This window comes from Neophocaena asiaeorientalis, unplaced genomic scaffold, assembly GCF_003031525.2.
Source record: "Neophocaena asiaeorientalis asiaeorientalis breed wild unplaced genomic scaffold, Neophocaena_asiaeorientalis_V1.1 scaffold297, whole genome shotgun sequence".
NCBI lineage: Eukaryota > Metazoa > Chordata > Mammalia > Artiodactyla > Phocoenidae > Neophocaena > Neophocaena asiaeorientalis.
In genome coordinates this window covers 350,858-367,369 of record NW_020175435.1, presented here as the reverse complement: position 1 = coordinate 367,369, position 16,512 = coordinate 350,858, and the positions used below count along the sequence as shown (strand labels likewise).

Here is a 16,512-nt window from a genome sequence, read left to right as displayed (position 1 = left end):
AACAGCAGCGGTGACGCCCTGGTGACCCGCATCTCCAGCCTGCTCCGCGACCTGCCCACCCTGAAGGCAGCCGTGATCGTGGCGTGCGCCTTCTCCGCCTTCCTCATAGCCTGCTTGCTGCTGCGCGTCTTCAGGTGGGTCCGCCGCCCCTTTGCAGCCCCCGCGGGCCAACTTGCACCGCCAACCTGCTGTCACTGCGCGCCCGCCGCACCTGCGCGCGCCGATGCACCGGCCCCGGCGCCTGGGTGCGCTCCCGCTAGCCTGGGACTCCCGGCCCTGCTCCTCGGGGTTGCACTCGGCTGGTTTTCCCTGCTACACACTTTAGGAATTTTCTCCCCTTCGAACGTTATCTCTATCTATAGCTATAGCTGTAGCTATAGCTATGATATGTATCTATATATATCAATAAATACATAAAAAATATTGAATTCCTTTTCACTCTCCACTAATGCTTAACACTCTCCATAGCGCTCCGAATTATGACACCCTTACACGGAATATATTTTTATACCTATTTCACAGATGAGGAAAAATTTTCCGGAGAGGCAAGGTGGCTTATTCAAGTAAGCTCGGTGGTGGAAGTAGGATTTGAACCGTACCCACCTTGCTGAGCCTCTCTCTGTTCCCTCTGAGGGCTTCTCAGGCACCACTTGCTGTTTTTTCTTTTCATTGGTTCTGCTACCAAAAGAAGCCGTGTCTAGCCTGTGGGGATACCTGTTGGAGGCGCGCATTGCGCCAGGGATTGGAGCTGGGCTTTAGGATGTTTGGCCATCCTTGGTGGCCTCAGTGACTTTCTGCCTACCACCCTGCCTGAATGGACTGCCGCAATGAAGATTTGTAGGGGCATGAGGGATCTTGGAGAGGCTTTTTGTAGGTTGCTCAAGTTCAGGGAGAAAGTGGGAAATTAGAAAGGATGGCCGGGGTCTCTGGAGTAGGGGTATGGAGAGGGCTACAGGGGATGCAGGGAGGGTTGCATTTCCTCCTAATGCCTGGGAAATTCTGGTTTTGCAGGAAATGAACCAAATGTGTCCTGTTACTCAGGCGGGTCTCTGGGAAATCTGGGCATGTGTGTGTCAGTTATTCACAGCCTGTTCCTTCCCCTTCCAAGTGTATACAGTGTGCTTGGGTGTTTGATCAGCTGTTGGAGGTTTGGGGCCAGGGGCTTGTGAGCCTTTTCAGAGCAGGAGCAGAAACCAGATCTGGAAAGGCCGGGTTGGGAGCTCTCCCTTGAGGTTTGCTGTTGGTTGCTGTGTGACTTTGAGTCAAGGTGTTTCTTTGTGGGGCCGTAGGATTAAATGGTAGTGGTCCTGAGGAAATGGAGAAGGGGGAACTGTGGGCCCACATCCCCTCGCCCCATCCCCTGCCCTGGCTCCGGCTACATTGTTTTCCACTGTGCTGATCCCCTGACGTGCAGCAGACGTTGAATTGCCCCTCTCTGTACCCCATCCTTCCCGCTGCCCTTTATCCTCTGCTTGCAAACTTCAGTGGCTCCCTGTAGCCACTACCTGGATGTGGCATTCAGACCCTTACAGACTAGCTCCAGTGCACCTTGTGGCCATCAGCCAGCCCTTCTGAACCTCCTGTCACTTCTCTCCTGACACTCCCTGCGGCTGGCTTGTGCTCGTCCACTCCTGGGCCAGTTCCCACTGCACACTTGCCATGACTGCACGCAGCCACCGGGGCCCAGCTCCCATGCTCCGTCCTCTGGGTAGAGTTCCTGGACATCCGAGCCAGGCGGTTGCTTCCTTTTCTGGCCTCCCCCAGCCCTAGACTTGTGCATCCTCCGTACGGCCCTTCTCACGCCAGGCTGGTGGCTCCCCCACACAGCAGACAGTCCTGGAGGGTGGGCATGTCCAGTCCCCATGCCCGAGGACGGCCTGGCCTTCAGTAGATGCGCTGTAGTCCTTTACTGCCTTCCTGATTGTTCAGCTGCGTGGAACGTTGGTGCCTAGAGCAGCTCTGAGCCTGGAGGTTTGAAACATTTTGCTCAAAATAGGCCGCTCAGCCCACAAGGCGGTGCACTTCTTAAGACGGTATTTGAACTATTTTGCCAGTCTGCTCCGTATTACCCAGGAGCAGGGCCGAAAAGCAAGCAGCATGTGGCCAGATGTGAGGGCATGTGTTTGAGCAGGAGAGCCGGTACTCAGGGCTGGAAGGGATGGGTCCTTGCTGGCCTGTGAGCTGGGCGTTGGAGGAAGGTTCCGACTTCACAGGAGAGGCTCCTTATGGATGTGCCTTCTCTTTCCAGGAAGGCCTTCTTGTTGGGGAGAGTTTCCAGGGCTTCAGCTGACACCCCAGTTCTGATGTGGATAGGAACTTACAGCATTTTAAAGCTGGGAAGGGCCTTGATGGTACACAGGTCCCATGTGCTCCTTTGCAGAGGAGAAAGTTGCATCCCAGGGAGGGGAGTAAGTCATCCGGTAGAGTCTAGAACACTACAAGTCTGTGGTCTGTACTGTGACCTTTCCACAGGCCTCTGCACGCTCGCTTCATCCGGCTTCCTGAAGGCCTGCTGCCCTGACTGGGCGTCTTCCTTACCTGCTTCCCCTCCTAGCCCCTTAGCATGCAGCCACCACATCCTGGCTATTCTGCCTCTCAAGTCTCCCTGAGACTGTCTCATCTGGGCCATACCCCTTCCTCCACGGGAGCTTCCCCGCCTGCCAGCCCTTCTGCCTGACTCACCTCCCTCCCTCGTGTCCGCAGTCACAGCAGTACCCTTCAGGCTGGCGTTCCTGAAGCCAGCCTTGTCCCCACTCCCATCCATCCTCCCTCGTCTGGTTTCACCCTTCTTCTGCCCACTCATCCCTCCGTGCGCAGGCTTCTCAGCATGCTGGCAAGCTGCCTGTGTCTAAGCAGGGCCCCGCCTCCCTCTCAAGCCCCCATCTCAGCTGTGCCCACAGCTCCCACCCTGCTGGACCTTCAGGTGTTCTCCAGCGGCATCTGGTGGCCTTAGCCCGGCATGTGCCTCTGACCCTCTGCTTGGGGTCCCCTCCACCACCAAGACTACGTGGCCAGCTCATTGCTGTTTGCCTGCCTGTGTGTCACCTCCTCTGAGAAGCCTCCCAGCAAGGCCCCCTTCCAGAGCACATGTGAGTTTGGGATTTTCTACTTGGAGTCAAGAGTGTCGCTGAACTTACCAGGCGGAGGGCTCCTAAGAGCAGGACTGGCCCTTAATCGTTTGTGCCTCTCTAACGCCTGCTGTGGCTCCAAGCACAAGCTGGCATCTGAGAAAGGTATTTTTAGCAAATGAATGAACCCCTAAGTATTTTGCTTTGCTGATGCTTTGCTGATGCGTCTCAAAATGTCCTCTGTGATGAGCTGCATGGCTGATGCTGGGAACCTGTGAGATCGGGACTTATTTGGACAGTGGCCGCCATTTCCTTAACGATGGATACAGAGAAGGGAGGGAGGTAAAGGAGGAAGAGTGTAGTAAGTGTTATTGCTTATACATAACCCGTGTGTCTGTTTTCCCTGAAGGAGTCGCTTTGCCAGACGACAGAAAGAATGTGGATCCAAGGAAACTGTTAGAATTAGAAGCAAAGAATGTGTATCGTGGTAAGAAAGATATATACCTTTAACCAAGCAGTTCCGTTTCTAAGGTACGCACAGTTTTTACTGCAATACCTATTCTTTGCTTCTAATTTTATTACTTAGGAGAGGAAGCAAAGATGCATGGCCAATGAAGTCCAGAGCAGTTCTGTTTAACAGTGAAAAGGTTTAAGTAACCTAGGTATCTAACAATTGAGCATTGGTTAACTAAATTATGGTAGTCCTTACAGTGAAATACTGTGCAGCTTTGAAAAATGAGGATGCTAATATAATACTCAGTATATGCTGGTCAAGTGAAACAGGTTACAAAACAGCATGTGTAGTATAAGCTCATTAAATAAATAAATTATATATATATATATGGATGCACAAAGAATTTTTTGTATGAGTGTGTACATGTGTGACTGTGGGAGATTCTTCATTATGTATTTATTTATTGTTTATGGTATATTTCTACATTGTCTGAATTTCCTTTCAACGGACATTTATTCATTTTCTTTCTCCCTGTCTGTGCACTCAGCTCCTTGCTGCATCCTTAGGTGTGTCTTCCTGAGGACCTGTATAAGAGAGTCTGGGGTGGACCCCTAGGAGTGGGATTCCTGGGTCCCAGGGGTACTCTTACACGCTTTCCTTGAGTATGTACCAGTTTACCCTCCCACCTGCAGTATCTGGGGGTTCTCAGATCCTCCCATCATATCTGATGCTTAGTATCATCTGACTTTCTATTGTTTTTCAATCAGATGGGTATGATTGGGTATCTCATTGCTTGCTTTTGCAGATCTCCAGTTCTTACTGAGGTTGAGTAGCTGTCTCTTCCCATACTTATTAATCAATCTGATGTCCCATCTGCAGAATCATTTACAGTTTTTTCATGTATTGGAATCATTAAGGAAAACTGTTTAAAGACTGGAGACAAACTTGGAGGGAGGGAAAGGCAGTTTGGAGGCAGAGCGCCCTCGAGCCAGAGTACCTTCGGGTATATATGTGTGTGTGTGTGTGTGTTGTGTGTGTGTGTGTGTCTGTGTGTGTGTGTGCAATTCTGCCTGGCTCGCAGTAGGGCCAGCCTCCCTAGGTCTGTTGCTTAACACGTTTATGAGAGCTGGAAGGAAATCAATAAAGAAGCTGTGTTTAGGAAGTAGAAAACTCCTTCAATTTTTGGATGTTGGAAAGCATCTCATGGGGTCGCATGGATTCAGGGATAACAAGCGTAAGCCAATGGCCGCTGTTCAGTACCTTTTGCCCCCCGTGCTCTATGAGGTCTGACTTTACCCTTTGAGATCTGAGGGGGAATCTGACTTTACTCTGTGGTGTCTTATGAACGAGGTGGAGACAAGTTAGAAACTGCCACCTGCAACCACGACTTTTATTTCCTCCTGGGGATCCTTTCCCCGTCCTGTCGAGTCTCCCAGCTCTCCTGCCCAGGCCACACTTCTCCCAGATCTCTGTTGGCTGCATGCCCAACTACTTATTTCAAAAGCTGTGTAAAATCGTCTTATCTGTAAGGAGGGTTGTTTTGGTGCTTCCTGGGGGACGAAGAGGAAGACAAATTCGAAGTGATCTGACATTGCTCGGCTGTTGCACTTGGATCAGTGGCAAAGTTGCATGCTGTCGTGTCCTGAAGACGCCGGAGCCACGGGAGCTTAGTGAATTACTAAGCCAGGTCTTTGAAAAGGAATAAAAACGTTCCTGCTTCTCCTGGATTCCCCAGATCTCCCATTGTCTGTGTATTTATATTTGTCCTAAGAATAAAAGTTATTTAAGAGAACATATAGAAGTTTAATGCTTTCAGGATTTGGGGAAAGTGTTCTGAAAAGTTTTTAGTTATTGCTCATTAGTATATCAATATTATTTTAATAGCTTAGAGCTTGGGGCAGAGCCCTGATTAGAAAGTTAAGCCCCTTTTTATGACTTTGAGGTTGTGGCGCTTGTGTAGCACCAGGAGATCATTTTTAAAAAATTTTATTGAAGTAGAGTCGATTTACAATGTTGTGTTTAATTTCTACTGTACAGCAAAGTGACTCAGTTATACATATATATATTCTTTATCATATTCTTTCCCATTATGGCTTATCATAGGATATTGAATATAGTTCCCTGTGCTGTACAGTAGGACCTTGTTGTTTATCAGGAGATCATTTTTTTTTTTTTTGTCATTTTTGATTGCTTGACCAAGGTTTTGAATTGGGGGAGAAGCTATCGTTGTGAAACATATTTATCTTAATTTAATTTTTACTTTTCAAGTGGGTTTTCTTTTTTCTTTGTTTTCCAGTTTTACTGGGATAAAATTGATACACAGAACTGTATAAGTTTAACGTGGACAACATAACGACTTGACTTACACATATTGTGAAATGATGACCACGATAAGTATAGTGAACATCCATCATCTCATAGATGCCAAAAAAAAGGAAAAAATCATTTTTTTCCTGGTAATGAGAACTTTTGGGGTCTACTCTCTTAGCAACTTTCCCATCTATCACACAGCAGTGTTAGCTATAGTCATAATGCCCACTCCATCCCCAGGACTTACTGGTCTTATTGGAAGGTTGTACTTTCATCCAATTCCCACGGATGTTTAATCTTACACACCACAGTAGAGAAAGTGTTAAATAAATCTAACCCAGCAAAAATCCAGATTAAAAAAAAAAAACAGGGTAGAGAGTATGCCCTGATTCAGTTTTCCACCAAGATGAAAAAGAAGTCATAGCGTGTGGGAGGAATAGGGTCCCTCAAGTGGTTCTTTCCTGGGCGGATTCTGCCTGCTTTGGGGTCATTTAGCAATTTCTGGGGACGTTTTTGATTGTCATGACTTGGGGAGGGGGGTGCTACTGGCACCTTGTGGGTAAAGGCCAGAGATGCTGCTGGACATCCTACAGTACCCAGGACAGACCCCCTTAACAAAGAATGATCCAGCCCAAGATGGCAGTAGCACAGGTGCGGGCCTCCTGGTTGTCTATGTGAGCAGTTTACTGAACCTTTCTGGGCATCTGCTTCCCAGCACTAACTAAAGTATCTGCTTCCCAGGGCTATTGGGATGTTTGGAATGAGATTGGGTCAATCAAACCCCTGGCTCCCCTTTAAGCAGTCAAGTGTCCTATTGTATTTAAAAAAACGATTCTGAAAACAGATGTCATTTATACCCAACCTTTTGGTCTTGCTTCTGCCTGTAAATGAGGATTCAGCCATATGGCCGAGATCATCAGGCAAGTGCATCTGTTTCTGAGCCTTGCAAACATGAAATTGGTGACTCTTTAGCCTGCGTGAGCCTCCCTGGACACCTAGGACCCCATGTAGGGTCCCGCACACAGCTGAATTCCCCTGGGGAAGGAGGTACCTCATGACTGCCCTTACTAACAGGCCTGTGAGGACTCAGGACCTGCCACTGATTCCTTCTATCAAGTTGGAAAGGGAGGAAATTCTCTCGTTAATTTAACCCTGAGCCCTCCAGCTTATTTGGCTTTGCCTGTGAGCTCTTATGCCCGTGTACTCATCAAGTTTGGGGGCTTTGCCAAAGACACGGGGCACGTCTAGGGGTGGGGTGGGGGTCTCCAGTGTCAGTGTCTGCATGCATCCTGTACGGAGAGTGTCACAGAAGGGAAACCCTCCCAGATTTAAGCAGAGACGGCTTCATAGGTTGTGCCTGGGATTTTAGTTTCATGGCTGATGTTTTGGTTCTAACTATTTACAAAGGGAAATTCTGGGACCATGAATTTAGAATCATGTTGTCATGGTTTCACTTTAAAAATTGTATTTAATCGTCCTGGCAATCTGCCAGGAATCCAGACTTGATATTTATTTTCCTGAGGGTGCAGGGAGGAGGCAACCCCCTCTCATTGGCAGGTGTGGAGCAGAAGAGGGGCCGTGGCAAAGAGCCTGGGCGGGCTTCAGGCCCTTGTAACCTCTTGGGTGTGGTGTTTCTTTGCACTCAGAGTGCCACTGATCTCCCTCCTTCTACCCATTGTACAGATGAGGAAACTGAGGCCAGGAAATGGGAAGGGTTTGTTAAGGTCACCCAGTGAGTTTGTAGGAAAAGTAGGACTCAAGGCCAGGTGTTCTGATGCTCAGCCTGGCCTCTTCTGGGCCTCCAAGATGTGGTGGGCTGGGTTTTAGCCTGGTCAGTTGAGTCTCCCCAATGCTCAGCCAGGGACCCAGGAGAGAGCATGGCTGAATGGATGGAGCAATCTTACCAGTGTATTTAATGACCCATTGGAAGCCTAGAAGGTGCTGAGAGAATACAGCTGAGGTGAAGGAGTTTCCAATTCAATCTGGAAGATAGCATAATGCCTTTGTATGATTCTGCTTGGCAGGTGAAAGGCAATCTAATTCTGTAGGGGAGTCATGTGTCAAAAGCAACACTTGATAAGTTGCCAGAGGACTTATCAAAGCCCCAGGGACTTTGGCGGGGGACATAGTGGTCAGGGAGGGCATATGGGGATGAGTAGAAGGATTAGGACCTGATGGGGTGGGAGAAGAGGTTCTTCCAGGACTGGCTGGCCGAGCAGGTTTTGTGGTGGGCAGGGTTTGTGAAAATGATCATCTGGATATTATGGTGACAATAATAATAATAGCAACTAATATTTATTAAGCCCTTACTGTATACCAGCCTCTGTGCCAAACATTTTATATGTTTCCTCATTCCTGTGAGGAGTGTCCTGTCGGAATCCCATTTTACAGATGAGTAAATCAAGTTGCAGAGTGATGAAGTGTCTTGCTTAAGGCCATATGGCTGGTGAAGGGCAGGAGTCTGATTTCCAATCCAGCATTCCTCCCCCACTCCTTTTCCTATTGCAGCCGGATTTTGGAAGACAGGAATCCCAGCCAGAGGATTTGGGGATTAGTAGTGGGTCAGAGGAGCAAATGGAGGATTTGAATACAGGAGTGTAATGATGAAAGGGCTGCTTTAGTAATGCTGACCCCTTTTAGGTGCTTAACATGTATTTGCTGAGTGAATGGATGAATAGTGATGTGGCTGCCTCGGGGATGCAGGATGGCGGGGGAAACCAGTGGAAGGTGCTGGAAGGACCGGTAGGGAGGGCTGGAGATTCGAGTGGGTGAAGAGGAGGATGAGGAGGAAAGTGTCAGGAGGACCGGAAGGGCCTGGAGAGGTGGGCGTGGTGAAGGGGATGGTCAGGCAGGGGAGAAGCCTTGGTGAGAAAGAGGGTGACAGAAACACCGTGGAAACGCCAGCCACACAGCTGGACATCTCGGCTTGCGGTGGCGGGGTTGGGAGTTCTGTCAAGAAGTGACTGTCCCTGAAGTGTGGACTGTCCCTGAAGTGGCGGACAGTGGCGGCAAGGACTGACACCCCCGCGCCTCCCCTACCACGTGGCAGGGACAAGTGGATGCTGAAAGGGTCATTTATGACATGTGTCCCGAAGCACAGTGACCCCAGAATTTCAAGGCTGTGGTTGTGTCCCTGGGTCCACCAAACAGTCCCTCTCGGTCATCTTGCCACTGCCCTTGAACCAACAGAGCTGCCCCTAGAGGCTTCCTTCCTCACTTTTGGCCTCGCTTGCCTCTCCTGGCACCTCACAGATGGGTGAAGTGGACCCAACCCTTTGCAAACACACTTGGGAGCTGGAGGAACAGGTCTTGGGGCATTTGCTGTGGCCACATTTCACGTGGCTCCTTAAACAGGTCAAAGCTGGGGCGTACTTATTTTTTCTTGGAAGAATGAGAGTTGGATCTGTCCCTCAGGGATTGAGGGAAGGAAAGGGAAACAAGGGTGGGGGGCAGGTAGAGGCGTAACCCTGAGGAGTTATGAAGAGGAACCCTAAGACTTGTCAACGGTATGTGGTCCTGTGTGAAATGTAAGCCCGGGACACACTGTGCATTGGGTGCTGGAGGCCGGCGTTGTGATCAGTCAACAGTGGTGTCACTTTGTTAATCCTGAAGGGACAGTGCCCAGGAGAGGAGGGGAACAGCTAGGCTGTATAGGTAATGACTAGTACCTCTTCATCGTGACTGAACTGCTGGTGAACAGATCTAGGACCTCAGGTGACAGTGAGAATCAGGCCATCTCTCTGGGCCCATGATTTGAGCTCAGTTATTCAGTGCCACTCATGCGTGGCACCCAGGACCAAATAAACCATGGCCAGGAAGCTAAGTCAGAGGTTGCAGACTGACGGCCCACAGATACGTTTTTTTGTTTTGTTTTGATCTGCACAGTGGTTTTGCTTTCATTTTTTATTAAAGTGCAGTTGATTTGCAGTGTTTCACGTGTATAGCAAAGTGATTCAGTTATGCATACATACATACATACATATATATATATTCTTTTTCAGATTCTTTTCCATTGTAGGTTGTTACAAGGTATTGAATATAGTTTCCTGTGCTATACAGTAGGTCCTTGTTGTTTATCTATTTTATATACAGTAGTGTGTATCTGTTAATCCCCAATTCCCAATTTATCCCTCCCCACCCGTTTCCCCTTTGGCAAGCATAAGTTTGTTTGCTATGTCTGTGAGTCTATTTCTGTTTTGTAAATAAGTTCATTTGTATCGTTTTTTTAGATTTCACATATACGCAGTGTTTCTAACAACTGAGATAACTGAGAACACTTAAAATTGGGAGTCTTCACATCAAAATCCAGATCTGCTTTTCTCAACAGATGGGAATACTGGAAACGCAGTGCCTCTGTAACGAGGGGCGGGTAGGGGGGGCGGAGAGCTGGGTAGCCACCGTCCCATCTCGTCTGTGTTTGTGAGTGCCAATCCTCGTGTCTCCTTGACTCCAAGACCGAGCGTTGGCTGTCATTTGTCACCGCGTTTGTTCTAATGTTTACATCACACCGGGCTCGCCTCACTGCTTTCCTGCGCCTGTGGGCTCTGGGGCGTTTGAGTCATCCCGCTTGACTGGGTGCTGGTACTGGAGCAGAGTGTCTGGCGTGGTGGGGAGGACAGGCGTCAGGTGTGGCAGCGCTGCTCGTGTACCTGGAAGTCTCTGGAACACCTGTGTCTGGGAGGGCTTGGCCGGAGCCCTGTTAGAGCTGGGCTGCCTGAGATCCTGAAGCTCTCACTGCACTAGAGGAAAATGCTTTTGTCTCATGTAACCAAGAGTCTCAAGTTGCCCATCTGGAGCGGAGCCAGATGAGATTCAGATCGCGCTGGTGTTGGGCTCTTTTTAAACTGCTTTAAAAGGATGGTGATGGGTAGAGCGCAGGGGCTGTGCCCAAGGCTGGAAAGGGAGGAGGCTGGTGCTCGGGAATTGTACCCTGGTTGCCAGCCTTGGGTTTGCCCCCGAGCCTGGGGCCCATCCCAGGTCATCGCCCCTTCTTGGGAGACATGGCGCTGTTGTCACTGGCTCTCCGGCACCTGCTTCCCTACGTGGTGGGGCTGCACGGTGGGTTTTGGGGTCGTGTTCTTTCTCCAAGTTTGCTTGGTTTTCTAGGGAAGGCTCTGTTTTGTCATGTTCTGAGGGGGGAAGATGCAGGGTAGAGATCGGAGGTTAAAAACAGGAAGGCCTCTGTCCTCAGAGCATTGGAAGCTTCGGCCGGGTGCGAAGGCGGGCAGCTAACTCACGGCAGCTGCTTGATTCGATCTCTCCCCTACACATGCCGTTTTCATCTTCTGTATTAATTTTCCAAATGTCAAAGGTAACATGCTCTTTGGAACGAGTAGTGTGGTTTCGGCAGAAGGCTGGTCCTTGAGCCACAGAGCTACTTTAGTGGGCTTCACATTGAAAACGCCTCAGGTGGAGGAAAGGCCAGAGATGCTGGGTTTGGCTCCTAAAGTCACCAGGTGAGCAGGAGACGGCAGGCAGCCTCTGGGTGGGACAGGGGGGTCCCCGGACCTCTCCAGGAGAAGGGTCTCCTGTCCGAGAGGCAGGCCTGACACACACGTGGTCTGTTTAAATTTTTATCTTAACTACCTTCTTTGAATTTTATTTATTTATTTACTTGTTTGTTTTAAAAATAGCTCATATATTCACATGGTTTGAAATTGACGAGGAGCCAGAGGGTATAGTGGACAATCTCCTTCTTAGCCCAGCCTGCCCTTCGGCCTCCCAGCTTCCTTCTCCGGATGCTGTCAGTTTCTTGTGACTCTTTCCAGAGAGATTTTATAAGTATAGAAATGAATGAATGTGATAGATACACATACATACATATCTATCTATCTTTCCTGCTTTTAATGACAGCTTTGTAAGATGTAATTCACGTGCCATACAGGTGTCCCATTTAAAGTGTCCAAATCATGGTTTTTAGTACATTCACAGAGTTGTGTACCATCACCCCAGTCAACGATAGAAGACTGTTGTCATTCCAGAAAGAAACGTGAGCTCGTTATCGGTCACTCTCCATCTTTCTCCCAAGCCCCACCGCGGTGAGCTCTGCCACCAGCACCCTAGCTGCTCCGGGGAAGTGTGTGACGTGGATACGAAATTCGGGTTCAGGGTGAGGGACTTGCCAGGAGGCTCACAGACAAAGGGGTTGCAGGGCTGAGATGGAATCGCACCCCTGGACGTACAGCCTATGGATCTGACCGCCGCACCCCCAAACTGAACTTCTGACAGCAAACTAACCCGTCCGGCTTTGCATTGTTTTGTGTCTCTTTGCAGGGGAGGGTGGGGAGGGCAGGCCCCTCTCCACGTGGGTCCTCTGGGCTCCCACTCTGCTCCCCAGCCTCCGTGTCTGCCTGAGCCGTGCGCCGGGGAGCATTGGGAAACCAGTTTCCGACCAGCTGTTGAGCGGGCCTTTGAGTAAACAAACCCTCTGGCTTTAGGATTACATTTCAGAGTAAGAGAATTTGAACTTCTCTTCTGTCTAGTTAGAAATGTTTGTTTTGGCCCCAGTGGAACGATCCTTTGTCTCTTCTCGAGCTTCTCTGGTCTTGCTGGGTCCTGTGAAGCACAACGTGGGCATTTACTTAAAACCACCCTTTAAGTAAATGCCACCGTCTCTCCGTGGAGGCCACTTGGTGTAACGGGACCTCGTACCAGAAAAGAAAAATTACGGCGAAGGGGCCATGCTGTTGCAGGTGGGCCAGCAATATCTTTTCCCTTCCTTCTTCCCTGAATCTCCCCCTTCTTGGGCGGGGAGCGCTGTGACAGTTGTGGCAAAGCTGCCTTCCTGCTTGTGCCTCCCACCCACCCCCGGGTAGGCGAGGAAGCAGGGCTGTAAGCAGAAACACGGGGATAGGAACCCAAGTCTGACTCTAACCTGGGGCTCTGTCTAGAACCCGTTGCTTCTTTCTCAAGCTGTGTCCTCGAGGCTGACCCACTGCCCTCCCCGCCGGGGACACGTGGGTGACTGCAGATTCTCTGAAGCTTTTCCTCAGACCGGGATGCTGGTGAACAGCTGTGTGGGAAGATCACCAGGATGCTTGTCGCCTCGGAAAACCTGTCCACAGGTCGCCCTGAGTGAAAGCTTTCACGATGTTGCCACTGAGGTGCATTATATGTGTGGTTCCTTGTTTCTAGAACCAGAAACAGGGAAGAGTCCCAGGGTTTTAAAGGATTTGACAAAATGGGAAAATTATACTTACATGTGGAAGGTTTGCTGTTAAAATGTGGGAGAATCCCGAGATGGTGTCTATCATTACAGCCATGCCTTTTTTCCTTCGAGACCCTGTGACAACGTTTAAGGTTCCTTTGTTTGTGGGTGACAGAAAGCCCTGACCAGACTGGCTTCGGTGACAAACAGAGTAGCATTGTTGGTGTCAAGGAGGGCTGGCATCATAGTAGACCTGGAGCCTGGTCTCTCCCTCCAATCTGTCCTCTACCATGTTGGCTTTATGTTCCGTTTCTAGAAGATGGCGATGCAGCTCTCACCTGGGTGAGTTACTGACCCCTTTCCTGCCTGCCTAGCAAAGGTCACTGGCTCCGATTAGTCCCATACTCCCCCCAACCTCCCAGCCATGGCCTCGGGGGTTGCAATACACTGATTCTGACTCAGGTTTAAGTCCCATGGTCCACTCCTGGAGCTGGGGGTGTGGCCAGTGGTCAGGCCTCCTCACCCACGGGGGCCATGGAGAGGGGCATTCACCAAGGATACAGATGCCCAAAGGAGGGAGGAGACAGAGGCTGGGCTGCCCCAAACCAAAATGTGTCCTGAGGGAGTCACCGTTAGAAAGAGTTTATGAGAAGTCTGCCCAGATCAATTTGAAATAGGAATGTGTGAGCTGTGGTAAGCGACAAGTTCCAGAAAGTGTGTACCAAGGGCAAAGAGTTTCTTGGGGTTAAAGAGAAGTGGAGGCGGAGTCTAGTGGCGGTGTGGAGTGGGCTTGCAGAGGGAGTGAGTGGGGGAACTGGCACCTTGCCTCTTGCCCGGCACGAGGTGGTTCAAGGTGAGCCTCCAGGGAGGTTCGTGCTGGAGCAGCCCTTGGTCCTTGGTCCTGGGGAGATCGACCTCTCTGAGCCTCAGTTTCCTCGTCTGGAACACAGAGATAACAGCGCTGCCTTATAGGGTGGTTTATATGTTTTGCATGTGATCTTACACGTAATTTGCTTAGCTGGCACCCAGGAGGAGCTCAACTCTTAGGGACCGCTATTGATCAGAAAAGATGCGTTAGAGCATCCACACTCAGAAGAGACAGCAGGACTCGGTGAGGTCATGTAGGCTTTGAACGAATCTGTTTTCCCCTTATCTCACGTCTTCCTCTCCGAGGCAGGGTGTCTCTGTTCTCTGACCCGGGACAGTGAGGCTTGGGAATCTAAGGGTCTGCGGGAAATGCTCGTCGACTATTCATGCATTTCCCAGCTTCTGACTCACACACAGCTAGTAAAGGAAGGGCTCACCTTTTAATTTGAAAAATACATGAGGTGAGGCCCCCTCCACCCATCCCATCCCACGCGACTCCAATCATACATGTGGTTTCTTTCTGGCACAGCCAGTCACCTTCTGCCATGGATGAAGCTGAGTCTCTTTCAACTTCTCACAAGTCCTGGTTTTCCCTTATTAACATGGCCAGTAGTGAAACAGCAGAAAGTACTTTTTTGTGAACGGTATTGTGGCTCAGAAAGTTGATTATTTGAAATGTAATGTCTTCAGCTCATTGTGTCAAAACTGGTGTTCGATGCATGTATGAGGGTTCTTGCTAATGGCCTTTTGGTTTAGGCAAGGCCCTGTAGAGAAATGGAACCAAGAGTGTGTGTGTGTGTGTGTGTGTGTGTGTGTGTGTGTATGTGTGTATGCACACATACAGGCTTGAAATCCAAGAAGAGCTAAGATTTCCATTTTAGTCTGAATGCAGGAAAAAAAAAAAAAAGAATGAGGTCCCAGCTCAAAGGCAGTCCGGCAGGAGAAATTCTCTCACTTGTGGGATGTCAGCCTTTCTTGTCTATTCAGGCCTTCAAGTGATTGGGTGAGACCCACCTGAGTTGGGGAGGGCAATCTGCTTTTTACTCAGTCTACCCATTCCAGTGTTAATCTCAACCAGAAACACTCTCACAGACACATCCAGGAATAATGCTTGAGCCAATGTCTGGGTAGCCTGTGGCTCGGTCGAGTCTACACATAAAATAAACCATCACTGAAACTTTGGTGTCATCTTCAGGTTTAAAATTACCTTCTCAGGTGACCTGCTTGGAATGGCTGTCATTAAAGCAAGTAGGCCATGGTGTTCTAGAGGTTGGGCTGTGTTCCAGCTTCTCCCATGGTAAGTGTTCAAGGGTCTTATTTTAAGCTCAGCAGGTAAATTTTCTCATCACAAGACTCTATGAACAATCAGGAAGAAGGAAGGTGATTTTATGGTTGATGGGGATCCATTTCCATGAAGCAGGGCTGAAGTCAGAGCCTCCAGAACCTTCTCCCAGGGTCAGCAGTCAGTCCTGCTTCAGAGCCAAGACTAAGCAAGGTTTCAGGTTCCAAGTGCAGGACGAGGTTTATGAATCAGATTTTGCATTTTTCTAATAAGCCTCATGATATTTGAAAAACAGTTACAAACAATGGTGACTCTTCATCCAGAAGCCATCTGGGCGCCAGTCTCTTCGGGCATCTACAGGAGCCTTCTCAAACCCTGGGGTCCACAGGACGAATCCTATTCCAGTGTTCCAGATGCATGTCCAGATGTGTGTTGGGAATGGGCAGCCCTGGCACTGGGCACAGTTAACAGAAGGGCAAGTCTGGCTCCTTTGCAAAGCCAGGTGCTTCTTCTGAACAGCTGTGACCCGTCAGGGCAGAGATAGGAGACTTCTGAGAAAAGTGTGATGTGTGCGTCTGTGTAGATCCGGAGCTTAGATCTACTAGAGCCTAGTCTAGAGGGCTTGGGAGGTGGGTGGTTTTCCTTGTGGCTTTGTCTTGGGTTGCTTGTGGCATATGGAGCCGTTTCTGGGCTTAAATTTCCCCATCCAGTATTGGAGATTGAATTGGTCAGGGATTATGTCATCTGGGGCAGAACACTAAGATCTATTTTACTCCTTTGTGGGGAGGTGGAGAGAAAACAAGAATCTGTTGATTGTGAGAATCTGGACCAGCGGTATTTATAACGTAAGCATTTACGCTCCCTTTTACAAAGCCTGCTTCCAAAATACTGTTGTCCCGTGGCCACTGGGGAGGTGACCGGCTGTGCCCGTCTTACCTCTTAACCACCTGGCTTGGTGTTTGCACCGTGCTGCAACGTGTTTGAAATCCATGCAGTTTCACACCCACACCTCTGCGTGCGTGCCTGTGATGAACGCAGGAAGGACAAATTGCTTTGTAATGAGGCTAGGGGATTGTCAGGCTTTATAGCTGATTTCCCAAAGTCTCTACACAAAGAACCACAAGGAGCAGTGCTATAGGTTGTACAGGTTGCTTTAAGCCAAAGGTATAGATAAATATTTATATTTTCTATGTAAACAATCCTTTCACAAATCATGTCTTTGATGAATAACACTAGGTAAGAAAAGAGCAAGTTGCTGTTGCTAAGAAACTCTTACTTGACGGTGAACTTCTGTTTTCATTGTTTTGCAAACTTCTTGAGGAGTTTCTGTGTGCTGGGGACAGAGAGACCGGGCATGTGTCTTTGATGTGGTCTCCAGCTGGGT

The 16,512-nt window shown here is 49.3% G+C and overlaps 1 protein-coding gene across 1 annotated transcript in view; it reads left to right on the top strand.

Annotated features, from left to right (window-relative positions):
- Window positions 1-16,512, top strand: part of FAM174B (family with sequence similarity 174 member B) — a 30,927-nt gene that overhangs the window by 120 nt on the left and 14,295 nt on the right. Inside the window, exon 2 of the mRNA XM_024767704.1 lies at window positions 6-134. Within this exon, the coding sequence (XP_024623472.1) occupies window positions 6-134 (129 nt within the window). The remainder of the gene's footprint in view (window positions 1-5; window positions 135-16,512) is intronic.